This window comes from Microcaecilia unicolor, chromosome 2 (genome assembly GCF_901765095.1).
Source record: "Microcaecilia unicolor chromosome 2, aMicUni1.1, whole genome shotgun sequence".
NCBI lineage: Eukaryota > Metazoa > Chordata > Amphibia > Gymnophiona > Siphonopidae > Microcaecilia > Microcaecilia unicolor.
The window spans coordinates 232,161,974-232,178,464 of NC_044032.1; the positions used below are offsets into that span (position 1 = coordinate 232,161,974).

The 16,491-nt window shown below is 43.8% G+C and overlaps 1 protein-coding gene across 4 annotated transcripts in view; it reads right to left on the reverse strand.

The window, feature by feature from the left end:
- Positions 1–16,491, reverse strand: part of UHRF2 (ubiquitin like with PHD and ring finger domains 2) — a 414,897-nt gene that overhangs the window by 251,661 nt on the left and 146,745 nt on the right. For all 4 annotated transcript variants that reach the window (XM_030193781.1, XM_030193779.1, XM_030193783.1 and 1 more), the window contains exon 6: positions 1,653–1,839. In XM_030193781.1, the coding sequence (XP_030049641.1) occupies positions 1,653–1,839 (187 nt within the window). The remainder of the gene's footprint in view (positions 1–1,652; positions 1,840–16,491) is intronic.

Sequence of the window (16,491 nt, forward strand, 5' to 3'; positions counted from 1 at the left end):
TACAATTTTACAGAAATGCAAATTTTTAAAATATAAATTTATATGAAAAAGTTCTGAAAATTTTGAATATAAAGAAAATGGATGTTTTGATTTTGTTGAAGATGTTTTAAGTGGATAGGAATCACAACTGAGCACCATTACAATTATACCAATGACAAAATAGGTTAGTACGAGTATACATACATATAAAAACCACTGCTTATTTTTTAGTCTTCTGAGTGGTGAAGGTCTAGTTATCATAAATTATCAGCATGAAAATGGTAGGAATCTATTAACATTGTTCTATTCTACAAATAGAGCATTCTATACTACTAGCCGTTAAGCCTGTTAAAACGGGCGAGATTTGTAATTCTCACCTCCCATGTCCAGCAAACCTTCTCTCTCCCCTGCCCTCCTCTACCTCGATCCATGTCCAGCAACCCTGCTCTCTCCCCTGCCCTCCACATGTCCAGCAGCCCTCCTGTATCCCCTGGCCTCCCCCTGTCCACCAACCATCCTCTCTCCCTGCCCTCCCCCCATATCCAGCAACCCTCCTCTTTACCTTGGCCTCCCCCCCACTGTCCACCAACCCTGCTCTCTCCCATGCCCTCTCCCCATGTCCAGCAACCCTCCTCTCTCCCCTGCCCTCCCCCATGTCCAACAACCCTGCTCTCTCCCCTGCCCTCCCCCCCCATGTCCAGCAACCCTCCTCTCTCCCCTGCCCTCCCCCCATGTCCAGCAACCCTCCTCTCTCCTCTGCCCTCCATCGATCCATGTCCAGCAACCCTGCTCTCTCCCCTGCCATCCCATGTCCAGCAACCCTCCTCTCTCCCCTGCCCTCCATCGATCCATGTCCAGAAATCCTGCTCTCTCCCCTGCCCTCCCCCCCCATGTCCAGCAGCCCTCCTGTCTCCCCTGGCCTCACCCCGTCCACCGACCCTCCTCTCTCCCCTGCCCTCCCCCCATATCCAGCAACCCTCCTCTTTCCCTTGGCCTCCCCCCCCAACCCTGTTCTCTCCCCTGCCCTCCCCCCATGTCCAGCAAACCCTCCGCTCTGCCCTGCTCTCTCCCCATGTCCAGCAACCCTCCTCTCTGCCCCCTGCCCTCCCCCCATGTCCAGCTACCCTCCTCACTGCCGCTCCCTCCCCACTCCGTGCCGGGCCCCCTGCACTGACATGAGAGCGCCTCTCACCTCCGTGTGAAAGCGCTGCAGGCAGCAGCAGATCACTCTGCTGCTGCCTGCAGAGCTTCCACACAGAGATGAGAGGCGCTGTCATGTCAGTGCAGGGGGCCCGATACAGAGAGGGGAGGGAGCGGCGGCAGAGATGGGGGGGGGGAAGGGGGAGGTTGGTGCGCCGGCGATGTTCCTTTCCTTCGTCTCCAGGCTCTCCAGCGGCAGGCCGGCAGCGTCCGTTTCCCTCTCTGTTCCGCCCTCTGACGTCATCACGTCTTGACGCTAGGGCGGGACAGAGAGGGAAGTGTCTACTGTGCATCTGCGGGTGAGTCGGTCACTTGTCTTTTATATGTTTGACAATGCATGGTTTAGAGCAAGATCTACTACTGTACTTCTGTATCTTAAGAAAATAAGTGCTTCACATAAAGCAGTTCTCATAAAATGGCCTGGAAGTCATACATATCATTTGCCCCATTATCTAAGACTCCTGTATACGTACCAGTCCTCATCTTCAGGTATCTTGGCTAAAGGTGGATTTAGACAGTATATATGATAGGCCATGTTACACTCATCACACAGGAGCTGCATATGGGCATCCTGTTTTCCACCACACAGGTAACAGGAACAAAAGCGGCATTCCTTCTCTGGATCAGCTTTGCAGTGTTTGCATTCTGGGCCACTTTTTCCTGTACAGACAAGTATTAAAAGAAGAGGCCATTTTCTCAAAAGATGATTCTTCAATGATGGCAACAGGTTCATGAAGGAAAGCAAGAGATGTGAGAATGTGAATATAAATATGCACACAAACACAGCATCCTCAGTTAGGGTAACATATAACGAAAAGGTCAAACTTAGCAGCCAAGAGAATTGAACAGCCAAGACAGGAGTGACCAGGAATCAAACTTTCCCCCACTAGACCCCAAAGGATGAGGTATTAGATGATGAGGGCTGGTGCTGGGAGGAAGCAGATGGGTGTGAGTGGGCACAGCACACAGCAATTTTATTTTGTAATGGGAAAGGCCTGGGAAAATGTTTAACTTAGCATTTTTGACACCATATATATGGGAGTGCACCTAGTCTTGGGCACATTTTTACTAGTGATTTAAGGATTTTTTTTGTTGTTGTTTATTGAAAATCATTTCAGCTTACTGCACTGGGTATTGACATGTCTTATACTTTTTTAAAGCGTGAATAAAATTAGGATAAGTAATTCCTTTTTTTTTTTTAATTAGAATTTTTAATTAAAATTCACAAACAAAGAATTCAAGAAAATACACCAAAGTTATACAACTGAAGGAAAAAAAAAAGAATAACCTATGCACAGGAAAATAGGTGGCTTAGCCCACATTACAAGGGAGAAAAGAAAAAACAACAACAAAAAACAATTTACTAAAATAAGAATCAAACAAAAAACTTCCAATTTGCATATTCACTGCATTAATCTATATATAAGGACTCACCAACTCTAGGATAAGCAATTTTCAATCACACTTTATTACATTACCTAATTTGAGCTATGCACGCTTATAATGCAACTCCCCCACCACCACCACCACCACCTTGTTATAAAAAATACTCAGACTTCTGCAGGAAGTAATATTCTAGCTTTTTCTAGGGGAAGCTATAATTACTAAAAACACAACAAACAAATTAAAATAAGGCTCAACACACAGCTAGTACTATTTGTTACCTCTATGGGGCAATTTTTAAATAGCTTGCAAACTATACTGGTGTCTTTAATTGTATATGTCACATTACCGTACCTGAATGTAACTCACCTTGAGCTGCTACTGGAAAAGGTGTGAACAAAATCCAAATAAATAAATTAAGACTACCTGCAGTTTCTTTGTTGTTATTGTCTTTGAAAAGCAGCAAATGCAACCTACTCATGTTAAAGTGTCCATGAACATTGCACCAACTATTTTTGTGGATAGCAGAAGGGGTCAAAATAACTCACATACATGTAAAATTGAACATGTGTGTGTGTTTTTTTTCTTCTCATACACATATCCAAAGTTTATGTCTCTTTTTAAAGTGGCTATGAAACAAGTATGGTAAAAGGACAGTTTTCAGTCAGGTGTTTTTTTTTCCAGGTAAATGGCTTTGAAGTTAGCCCTTCCCATAAATTACATGTCAGATAGTCCTCTTCATTGGATAAAAAAGTCAGCTGAGGGGCGATATGATAGAGGTCTATACAATAATAAGTGGAGTGGAATGGGTAGCCGTGAATTGCTTGTTTACTCTTTCTAAAAATACCAGGACTAGGAGGCACACAATAAAGCTACAAAGTAATAAATTTAAAATGAATCAGAGAACTATTTCTTCACTCTATATGTAATTAAACTCTGGAATTCATTGCCAGAGAACGTAGTAAAAGCAATTAGCTTGGCAGGTTTAAAAAAGATTTGGATATCTTCCTAAAAAATAAGTTCGTAAGCCATTATTAATAACTGAAACTGTTGGATTTTGTGCTGGATTGCAAGCTTACAATGAAGACTCAGGCTGTGAGTGTGAGTTTAAAAAAAAAACCTTTCAAATTTTTGCATATGATAGTTAAATTGAAACCAATGCTGCTGCCTATGCAAGATTTCCTGAGTGTACTTCAAAGTATGGTTTTGGTTACTGCAATGCATTGTACATTGGCATGCCTGCATCAAGATTAAGAGCACTGCAAGTAATCCAGAACGCAGCTGCTCAAGTTTTAGTGGCAGTATCAAAGTTCTCTCATATTTCTCCAGTGCTTAAGCAGTTGCATTGGTTACCAGTGCAAAAATATAATACAATTTAAGGTACTGATGATTGTATATCAGACATTGTATGCTGCTGCACCATATTGTTTCAAACAAGTTTTGTCCATCTACCAGACAAGATAGGTATTAAGTTCAGAGACTGCCATGCAACTGTCAACCGATGAGGTAGTCCGTTTACATTATGCTAACACAAGGGCTTCTGCATGTCAGCAGGAATTTCATTATGGAACGCTCTCCCTGGATAGTTTTGCCTTTGTGATAGTCTTGTGCAGTTTAAAGAATTGTTGAAGATTAAGCTTTTTGTGGCTGCGATTTTTGACTATTTTGCTGATATTGTGGGGACTTTGTTGTAGGGTATTCTGCCATGTATTGTCCTATGCTATAATATGTAATGGATTATGAATGTTTTATTAGAAACCACCTAGTTTTAGGTGGTCTACAACCTTACAGAGTTGAAGACCAGACTCGGAGAGGTGTCGAAGGAATACAAGCAGGGTCAGTGTAATGCAAAAAAAAAAAAAAAAAAAGCATCTAGGGCCTTCCCTCATACCAGACAGCAAACCTCCTCCATTTGAAAGAACAACATCTCTTAGTGGAATCTTTCCTGAAAGCCAGCAAGACCCTGAAGCAAATTCTAAACTCTCAACATCTAGGCTGTGAGGGCCAGAGACTGGAGGTTGGTATGCAGAAGAGATCCCTTGTTCTGCATGATGAGGGTTGGAAAACACTCCAATCTCCAAGATTCTTTGGAGAATAACTCCATAACAAGAGGGAACCAGATCTGTCTAGCAAATATGGAGCAACCAGGATCATGGTTCCTGAAGTCTTGCTTGAGTTTCAGGAAAGTCTTCCCACAAGAAGGATGGGAGGATATGCATACGAAGGCTATTCCCCCAATGGAGGGGGAATGAATGCGATGCTAGTCTGTTATGGGCCCTGAGCCTGGAACAGTACTGAAGGACTTTGTGACTATACAACTGGCAAAGAGATCCGAGGGGGTGCCCCACACTCGCAAAATCTCACAGGCAGCGCCCATGGGAGGGACCATTCGTCCAGTTGCATTACCTTGCTTAGTCTATTGGTCAGTACGTTGGACTTGCCCACCAAGTATGTGGCATTGAGAACTATCCTGTTCTAGACAGCCCATTGCCACATATGGAGGGCCTCCTAACATAGAGGGTACAAACCGGTACCGGTACCCCCCCCCCCCCCCCCCCCCACTTGTTGGTGTAATACATTGCAATCTGATTCTCCGATTGAATGAGCACAATTTGCTTGAACAGTCAAACTCTGAAAGTCTATAGAGCATTCCAGACTGCCTATAGCTCCAGAAGGTTGATGTGCAGATCTGTCTCCTGAATTGATCAGGCACCCTGAGTGTGAAGCCCATCTAAGTGAGCTCCCCACCCCAGGTGAGATGCATCAGGTGTCGGCACCTTCTTGGGCTCAGTGATTTGGAATGGAAGTCCCACAGTCAAATTGGACCGAATTGTCCACCAGAGAAGAGACTGACCCAACTCCGGTGTCACCCGGATGACATCCGCTAAGTTCCCAGAGGTTGATACCACTAGAAAGCCAGGGTCCAGTGAGCAGTTCTCATGTGATGTCAAGGGACTAATATGCACAGTGGAGGCTATGAGGGGCATAATCGAAAAGGGCGCCCAAGATTTCCTGAGGACGTCCTCACAGGACATCTCAGCAAAGGGGCGGGGAAACCTGCATTATTGAAACAAGATGGGCGTCCATCTTTTGTTTCAATAATACGGTCAGGGACGCTCAAATCTTGACATTAGGTCATCCCTAGAGATGGTCGTCCTTCGAATTGGTGGTTTCAGATTTTCGGCAATAATGGAAACTAAGGACGCCCATCTCAGAAATGACCAAATGCAAGCCCTTTGGTCGTGGGAGGAGCCAGCATTCGTAGTGCACTGGTCCCCCTGACATGCCAGGACACCAACCAGGCACCCTAGGGGCACTGCAGTGGACTTCAGAAATTGCTCCAAGGTACATAGCTCCCTTACCTTGTGTGCTGAGCCCCCCCAAAACCCACTACCCACAACTGTACACCACTAACATAGCCCTTACGGGTGAAGGCGGGCACCTAGATGTGAGTACAGTGGGTTTCTGGTGGGTTTTGAAGGGCTCACATTTACCACCACAAGTGTAACAGGTAGAGGGGATGGGCCTGGGTCCGCCTGCCTGAAGTGCACTGCACCCACTAAACTTTACACCCACTAAAACTGCTCCAGGGACCCGCATTCTGCTGTCATGGAGCTGGGTATGATATTTGAGGCTGGCACAAAATATTTTTTTAATTGTATTTTTGAGGGTGGGAGGGGGTTAGTGACTACTGGGAGAGTAAGGGGGGGGGGGGGTCATCCCCAATTCCCTCCGGTGGTCATCTGGTCAGTTTGGGCACCTTTTTGTGCCTTGGTTATAAGAAAAAAGGACCAGGTAAAGTCATCCAAGTGTTCGTCAGGGACACCCTTTTTTTTCCATTATGGGTCGAGGATGCCTATGTGTTAGGCACTCCAAAGTCCCGCCTTCACTACGCCTCCGACACGCCCCCGGGAACTTTGGTCATCCCAGCGACGGCAAGCAATTAGGGACGCCCATCTTTCGACACAAATCACAAGATGGGCGTCTTTCTCTTTCGAAAATAAGCCTGTATGTGGTCTAGCAACTTCAATATCTGCTGAACTATGACCTGTTGGCTGGCTCGAACCAAGTGACGAGTGCGACTAGAGCATCTGCCTTCGGTAGAGGGAGAAAGGCTTGCACCTATCTAGCAGGGTTCCAATCAATTCCAAATTCTAAACCGGAAGCAGATGGGACTTGGGGTAGTTTAAAACAAGCCCTGGTAGCTCTAGCACAGAAATAGTTCCATGAACAGATTCCTGAGCACCATCCTTCAACATGCAGTTCACCATCCAATCGTCCAGGTAGGGAAACACATGAACATCCAGGATAGTCACTTATAGTGGCTATGCTCTGCTAAAGCCAGTGAAAAACTCACCCCTTGGTTTAACTGGGGAACTGGCTGGGACTTGGGCACACACTGTTGATGAGATTGAGTACACAGGGTCTTAGCTTGCTGAGCAGGGTGAAAAGGAATATACCTACGCCTCTGTAATAGGGACCCCATTCTTCGAGTTGCCTGAAAACCTCATGAATAAGGAGGGTGCAGATGGTGCCCACCAGGAGAGTGTCAATGGTATCAGTGTGTTTTTCTTTATAAGGTCTGTGACCTTCTCCACCTTCTGTCCAAAAAGATTATCCCCACCGCATGTGGCATCCACCATCCTCTGCTGGACCACCAGGTCCCAAGTCAGACACACGCAGCCATGAGCGCGTGCATCGCTATTCTTTGGGCAGAAATCCTGGATGCCACGTTGAAAGTATCGTAAGCGTTCCTGGCCAGGAATTTACAGCATGCCTTCTGATGCTTGGACAGATGGTGAAGGGATTCAGCCTGCTCTGGTGGAAGAGAATCCACCATATCAATCATAATGCGCACCAGGGTCTGCAAGTAAAGGCTTGTGTACAGCTGGTTTGACTGTATATGGGATATGAGCATTAAGGCCTGATATCATTTCCACCAGAGTTCGAGCTTCTATGCCTGGTGGCACCAAAGCAAAGTCTCTGGAACTTTTGGCCCATTTGAGAGTGGATTCCGCCACCAAGAAATGATGAGGTGACTGCAGCTTATCAAACCCAGGTGAACTCTGAATCCGATGCATGATGTCATTCTTCTTGGAGAGGACAGGGACCAACAGACGGGACTCCCAGTACTTCATCTGAACATCACACAAGATCTTGTGACAAAGGACAGTCACAGCCTCTCTAGGAGGAGAGTCGTTGTCCAGGACCTCGAACATCTCCAAATGAATGGAGATGGCAGCTGTCATCTCCTTCACAAAAGCTAGGAAGGATGGCTCTCATGTGGAGACTTTCACCTCTCATCTGGTGGGGATAGGTCTGATGGAATGCCATAAGACTCCTCCTTTGAGAAGAATCTTAGATCTTCACCAGAAGCCCATGAGTGCTCCATATTGGAGTTAGCAAAAAAACTCTTCATGGGAGAGCTGAGACCATGCATGCCTCGAGAAATAAGAACTAGGTTCTTGCCTGGAATGGCATCGAGGATTCAAAGCTCCACCCTCAACTCCAGCAAAGCTTCCTCCATCGACATTGAGGGGGTACCCGCATGGGCAGCTGTGGACGCCACACTGTACACAGCGATGGCGCTGGAGATCTCTCACTGCAGGCTGAGGCCCCCTGTGAGACGCAGGTAGAGGCATAGCTGGAGCAAGCACATCTGAAGCCAATACACGCTGCTGGAAAGCCTGCCCAAGTGCTCTTGGAGCATGGCCCGGGGATGACGCTCATCAAGGGTCGACATCAGGAAAGGCTAGGGCACTGGGTCAGACAGAGGTTGCTGAAACCACAAGTGTCATCTTGAGTACCTCGTCCTTGGCTGCATGAAGACCCACAGTTGGCACCTCCTCAATGGAGAGGGCGCGCTTCTCCCGGTGCTAATGCTTCTCAGGTATATGATTCCTCAGGGCTCCGGTGATCCCAGCACCATACATCGAGGGAGATCGATGCTTGTGCTTCATAGGCTTCAGTCGATAACAAGCATCAACCCCCCCACCAGTGTTGATGAAGAGGTTGTTGAATCTTCATGTCTACTCAATGTTGCGTCCAATTTTTTCTAGCCCAGGTAGTTCTGCATAGCAGTTGGCCTCAAGGCAGGTGGAGATCTGCTCAATACACGTCCACTCCCAGTATCAGGCATGGGTCTAGCAGCCATGGGGACCAATGCATTCCAATTCCAGTGCAAGCACAGGCGTCGACGATTCGGACCGAGCTCCAAACATTTTCTCCTTTTCAGCCTCTATGGACCTGTTTGTTCTTTTTTGCATTTGCAAACTAAGAATACAGTTGGTAGAGTTGTGGTCTGGCCCCAAACACTACATACACCAGGAATGGGTATCGACCCCAGAGATGGTCTTAGCCTCTATGGACTTTTGTGTTCTTTTTTGCATATACAAACTAAGAATACAGTTGACAGAGCTGTGGTCTCGGGTGTCGACCCCAGAGATGGTCTGACTACATCAAGCACAACACTTGAAGCCACTGGGAACTTCTGACGACATGGAAGGGAAAAAGGCCGTGGCCATAAAATGATTTTATGGTGATATAAAATGGGTCAAATCACTGAAAAAATAAAGGAGAAAAATCATGGCCAGTGCTCAGGCCTAAGGTAGCCTTGTGAGCTTGAGAAACAAAGAAAACTTAAAACTCAAGAAAAATAATTTAAATCTTTAAGGGTAAGAAAGGAAACAATATTCCATAGAGGGAAAAGACACAATAGGGGAAAAATACCCACAGGAAAGACACAATGGTCAAAAAGAAAACATATACACACTCAGACTATGTGAGGAGCCGCAACCAATGTGTTTTCTCTCCACCACACAAGGAAACTGATGGTCCCGCACTCTTTTGGCAGGTGGGAAAGCACTCACGCTTGCAAGGTGGAGGCACTGCCACAAGTTCTTAAAGAGATAGTACACTGAAAAAGTGATCCACTCCAGGTGCCATGGATAACATCACCCACATGAGAATGAACGGGCCTGCTTGTCCTCAGAGAATTAGTAGAAATTAGAGAATTAGAGAAATTTTGTGTCTGATCTATTTTTGAGGATACTGAATATTGACTGGCAGTGGACATATTTTTTTAAACATTGGTCAATACTTGCAACCACCACTGAAGATTGATCCAATAATTTACCATATTAAAGATTTTCACTGATGGAAGACCTAAGATACAAACTAGAAAACCTTTGGGAATACTCTCAGAAAGCCCTATTGCAGTAAAAACTGCCTTCCAATATTGCTGAATTATTAAACAATCTAAAATTTAACAAAAAGGGGGATAATGTCATAAAAAGATACCCATGTAACATTCCTTAAAAGGAACCTTATTCTACACCTACTTTATAAAGGCAACAAAGATACAAATGTTGCTTTATAAAACAGATTCTGGACATTTTTAACAGCGCACAAATCGTTTTACATAAATTTAAACCTGCTTCTCAGAAGGTGTAAACGTGCATGTGTACTTTAGCCATGTATCCACACGCACAATACTATCCTGGTCCAGCCAAACTAAGCCCCCAGGGACACCTATTTGCAATTCTATATGTGCATACATTTTTATGTGTAAAAGATGCATTACACGTGGAAAAGCATTGCTGATCACTTTTTAACAGGTGTTCTTCATTGACAGCAGGATTAATCAGGCACAACTGTCTAATATTCTTCTATATTTATATTTGCTGGGAATATTTTGATATAAAGGGGTCATTCCATGTCAAGTGGTCTGATTTCAGAGAAGTGCCCTGCTCGACCATCACGGATTTCGATGAAATTTTCTGTGAACATTCATACATGTCCCCAGTGAACATTGGTAAAGTTTTACGTTCACTGATGCAATACTTGCTGAGATATAGTAATCTGTTTGACCCCATACTGCAGCCTTCTATGGTATGACTCTGAGATTTCGGCAACTTTGAGACACTGTATCTCCGGCAATATTTTTGTTGAGAGAAACAAAACTGGCCATCTTGTACAACTTTTGCGCTGTATTAAACAAAATAATTAAAAAATCTTCATGAGCGATTTCCATGAAGAAAACCTGGAGCAAACTTGGTCCGAAAAATTTGCGGCACGAAAAAATTGTAAAGTTTGGCTTTTTATATCTCTGGAATTAAAGGTGTGATAAACATGAAACTTTGCACACAACAACTTATCAACACAAGGTTTTCGAATATAAAATTTCATTCTCCTAATATTTTCCATTAGTTCACAAATTGAGTGTAAAGTTGATGATTTTTGCAAAAACGCCAAAAATAGGGTATTTGTAGCCCACTTTTACAAAAAAAGACCTTCTGGAAGCTCTTTTTAATCAGTTTCATTAGAAAGAGCATGTTTCAAACCCCTTAAAAAAGTAGGGCTGGTTTTTCATCGCTGGCATATAAGGCCGCTCCGTCGAGTCCCCCAAAATCAGCGCACCCCGCGCTGCAAAGGCCCACCGCCGAACGCCGTTTCCTGCATCAGGAACAGCGTTTTACCACCTCCACTGCCATCGCCTGCCCCCGAACAGGAACCCAGCAGGCCATTCCCCAGACCGGGAAAGCGCGGGAACTGACAGCTGAGCCGAAGGAAAAAAACTCTCCGACTCCACTTCGAGGCAGGCTCAGACAAGCAGGCAACAGAAAACAGTACTCGGTCAGCAGTAACACAAACCTGCTCTCAGCAAAAACACACTGCCCTGTGTTTCTCTGTTTCTCTTTTAAATAAATTCTATGGATCTCTTTTTTTTTTTTTTAGTGAGGAGGCAGAAACAAACAGGGAAGGAAAGGAACAACAAAAGCCTGTTCAGAGGGAATTTGAGGTGCAGCAGGGGCCCAGCAACTGCGTATGCTGCCAAAGGGGACACAACCAGTCCGCCACCCCCGGTCAAACTGGCCACCGGCCCAGGAGCACCCTCAGATGCCTTGGGCCCAGGAGCTGGAGAAAAAGCTCTCCACCACCTGCTGAGATAGAGACATACGAGAATGGTAAGGGATTTGTGTTACAAGACGTATGAGGAGAGACTTGATGACCTGAACATGTATACTCTGAAAGAAAGGAGAAACAGGGGTGATATGATACAGACGTTCAAATATTTGAAAAGTATTAATCCGCAAATGAACCTTTTCCGGAGGTGCGAAGGCGGTAGAACGAGAGGACATGAAATGAGATTGAAGGGGGGCAGACTCAAGAAAAATGTCAGGAAGTATTTTTTCACGGAGAGAGTAGTGGATGCTTGGAATGCCCTCCCGTGGGAGGTGGTGGAAATGAAAACGGTAACAGAATTCAAACACGCATGGGATAAACATAAGGAATCCTGTTCAGAAGGAATGGATCCTAAGGAGCTTAGCCGAGATTGGGTGGCAGAGCCGGTGGCGGGAGGCGGGGATAATGCTGGGCAGACTTATACGGTCTGTGCCAGAGTCAGTGGTGGGAGGCGGGGCTGGTGGTTGGAAGGCGGGGATAGTGCTGGGCAGACTTATATGGTCTGTGCCCTGAAGAGGACAGGTACAAATCAAAGTAGGGTATACACAAAAAGTAGCACATATGAGTTTATCTTGTTGGGCAGACTGGATGGACCATGCAGGTCTTTTTCTGCCGTCATTTACTATGTTACTAACTGAGGAAGGAGCAGGCCCTCTGGCATCACTGCCTTTAGTTTATCTCTATCTCCACCTGCTGGTAGGCGGACTTAACCCACTAGTTCCTGGATTCATCTGCTGAAAGTGACAAGGAAGTATAAGTTAGGCTGTCATAGCAAGTTTGTTTTATCTATTAAACAAATGCACCCAGGAAGAGCACGCGAGTAGTCCTTTTTAGATTGTTTTTTTAAGTTTTTATGGTTTCTAAATTATTTATTGTTCTGTGAACATTCTGTTTTTATAATCCAGTCCTAGTAATGTTTGCATCTTTTGGACCAGATATGGTGAAGTCTGTATTTTTCCCACTCTCCCCTCCTTTTTTAAGCTGTTTCAAACTCTCACTCTTTAGTTACATGTACTTCTTAGTCATTTTATTTGTCAGTTTATTTATTGATGTATATGTGAAATTTTGGTCCAGATTGCTTTTTATTTCTTTATGTAACTCTCAGTGATGATTTTTGATTTTAAGTATATTTATATATGTATTTTTGTTTGATCTTCTAGTAACTCTGCCCCTGACGTAGTCTATTTCCAGGCAACATGGCAATGTCGGGCACAGATGTTTGAATCTCTGGGTGCTTTGGAATATAAATAAAGACTGGGTTTTTTAAAGGTTTGTCTCTTGTTGCTTTCCATCACAGTGGATTTGGTGGACCATCTGCCTTGTTGCTTTCTCAAACAAAAGATGGGACAAAGACCACTCCCTATCTGGTACCTCTGAGAATAGGGAAGTCCTCCGAAAGCCATCCATTAACTCCTACTCTAGATTTTGTTCTGCATATAAGGTCTTAATAGCCAGACCAAAACACTCTTCTATTCCAAAGTGCTTGAAACAGAAAGTCCCATCTTATGCGGTCACAGGCTTTCTCATCACTGAAACTAATTAGTAGGGATGACCTATCTTCCCGATGAATCTGTTCTAGAGAAGCCAAGATTTTCCTAACATGATGGTCCCTAACAAACCCCACCTGACAGTCTAATAAAAAAGAAGGGAGCAGTCGAGCTAAGAGATTGGCCAAAATCTTTGCTGTCATTTACTATGTCATGATAATCATCTAATTTTTAGACACAAACTACTGTAGTTGTCGAGAAACCAAAAATTCAATTAATTTTCCTCTAAAAAGGTGTAGTTGTTGAGAAACCAAAAATTCAATTAATTTTTCTCTAAAAAGGTATATTGAGTTAAGTCAGAAGCATCTTTCTGCAAGTTCGTACATTCTATTCTTACATTCCTGAGCATTTATTAACCGCTAAATCCCACAATAGGTCCAATGCAATGCACAAACAAAATATCATATACAATACAAAATAATATGCATAATCAATTATTAAATGTCATTGTAAAGTAAAATAACAAATAAAAAGGTTGTTGCTTAACCAATGGAAGACTATTCCACATTAAAACAGCTTGAAAAAGAAAAGAACCCTCTAAAATGTTCTTAAAATGTACACCACTAAAGGTGGGAAAACTGAGCAGTGACCGATCACTCATACATGAAGTTGACCTACTGAAAGGAACTTTGATCAGTTTAATGAAATGAAATGATTCTAATCCATAAATGATTTTTTAAATTGTTTTTATTAACATTTTCATATCAAACAAAAACCCGGGAAAGCACATCACTTCAATCACAATCTTAACTATACAATGTCAACAATTCCCCCCCCCCCCCCCACTTCCCACATAGTATCTCAGAATAATTAACCTTCGATATATTCTACAGTATCCACATGTCACACTGATAAACCCCGCCACTCCATGTATGGAGTCCATGTTTTTAAGAACTTCACCATTCCTCCCCGCCTTAAGGCAGTGAGTTTATCCATAAGACAGCAATAGTCCACCTTAGCCAGCACTTGATCCACAGTCGGGACCGCAGTTTGCTTCCACAGTCTTATCCATAAATGATTTTAAATACAAAACATACTAATTTAAATTTTATTCTTTCCTCAATCGGATGTCAATGGAGTTGTTTTAGTAAGGGAGTGGCTCTATTGAACCTCTTACATTTAAATATTTGGCTGCTGCATTCTGAAAACTTTGAATCTTCCTAATCAACAAAACTGAAGCATCTGAGTATAAAGAATTAAAGTAATCTAACAATTGTAAAATTAAACTTTGGACTAATAGTTTAAACTGATCTTCAAGTCTGAGTTGTTTATGCCAATTACACAATTCATCTGATTTATTTATTTATGGCATTTATATCCCACATTATTCCCGCCCATGGACAGGCTCAATGTGGCGTACAATAGTCTATTAAACAACATTAATACAAAATACAGGAATTAGCGTCAGAGAAGGGAAAGAGGAACAACAGGAGGGAGAGGGAGAGAGGGGAAGGTGACAATTTGTCGATGTGGCTGCCGTGGCTCAGAGGGATGTAACACCAGGAGGGCCCACAGCATATGCTCTACCGAAAAGGAAGGTCTTGAGCCGCTTCTTAAAGGTCAGGTGATCTGGTGTGAATTTGACCACTTGGGGCAGTCCGTTCCAGGATTGAGTGCCAAGATAAGAAAAAGAGGAAGCATAGACAGTTTTATATTTGAGGCCACTGAGAGCTGGATAGTGGAGATTGAGATACATGCGAGCTGACTTGCGGGAGTTCCTGGGCGGCAAGTTAATGAGAGTGATCTGATGTTTAGGAAAATGGAAATGGACTTGATATACCGCCTTTCTGTGATTTTTGCAACTACATTCAAACCCGTTTACATAGTATATACACAGGTACTTATTTGTACCTGAGGCAATGGAGAGTTAAGTGACTTGCCCAGAGTCACAAGGAGCTGCAGTGGGAATTGAACCCACTTCCTCAGGATCAAAGTCCGCTGCACTAACCACTAGGCTACCCCAAAGGGATGAATCTAATGTCATGCCAAGCAGCTTTGCAGACACCAGTACATGTGCTCTTTTCGGCATTGACATTTCACCACTTTATATTAACTGTAGGACAACACAGGAGCAATCTGATTGCCAAAATACTTTATCACACACACTGGGCAATTATCAACACATCATAGAAGATAATGATTTTTTAGCCCATCCAATCTCCATTTCATTAGTGAGAGTGAAATGCTCCCATATGCTATTTGACCTCATCAATATCATTCAGCTCTACAGTCCTTCAAAATCAATAACATCTATAGAGACTGTACTAAGTGTCACAAAGTAACTTCATTTTTTCACTAAAATAATTGACAAAATCTCGCTTTCCCTAAAGAATGATAAATTGACCTGAATCCTCTCAGTGAAATACATTCTTTACATTCAAACCTCTGGTATCTAATAAGGCAATTCAGGCCTATCATCGGTAGGCTGGGCCGATCCATATGAGGTACTGATCTATATTTTTGCCAAATCACTGGTACAGCATAAAGCAGTAAACGGCTTATTTTAGTAAGTTTAACTGAGGTACTCCTATTCAAACAGAAAGTGCTATGTCAATCATCATCATTTAGGCTACAATTCAAAACTCTCTCAAAATATGCTAACCAAAGATCACTAAACATTTCAAGGCTAGAGCTGCATTTCGATTAACAGGAAAAACAGGACATAACTGAACATAAAAGTAACATGAATCGCATAATGAACCACTGAGGGAGGGCTCATGGATTCATCTGCTGTGACTAAAGGAAAGAAAATTACCAAGGTAAGAACCTAATTTTGCCTTCCTTGTCATCAAGCAGATGAATCCATTACAAGTGGGATGTCTCAAAGCAATCCCTAGATAGGGTGGGAACAAGCCATACCACGCACCAGCACTTGTGCTCCAAAATGCGTGTCCCTCCTGGCAGCCACATCCAGCCTGTAACGTCGGGCAAACGAAAGCTTAGAAGCCCGTAGCTGCACTACATATCTCTTGAAGAGAGAATGTTCCAGTTTCAGCCCAAGAAGAGGAAATCGCTCTTGTGGAATGTACCTTAAAGGCTTCAGGCGGAGGTTGGCCAGATAGCAGATATGCTAAAAAGATAGCTTCTTTGAGCCAACAGGCTATAGTGGCTGGAGACCCTCTGTGCGGACCCGACAAAAGAACAAAAAGATGGTCAAAGGTCCTGAAGGCATTTGACATGCGCAGATATTGTAACAGAGCCCCTCGTACATCCAGAAGGTGCAACTGCCCATAGGCTTCTGGAAACTCCTCTTTAGAAAAGGAGGGCAGGAAAATAGGCTGGTTTAGGTGAAACACTGAAACCACCTTAGACATGAAGGAAGGCACCGTACGTAACATTACTCCGGACTCTTGAGAATTACAGAAATGGGTCTAGACAGGACAGCGCCTGGAGCTCAGATACCCGTCTCGCCGATGTC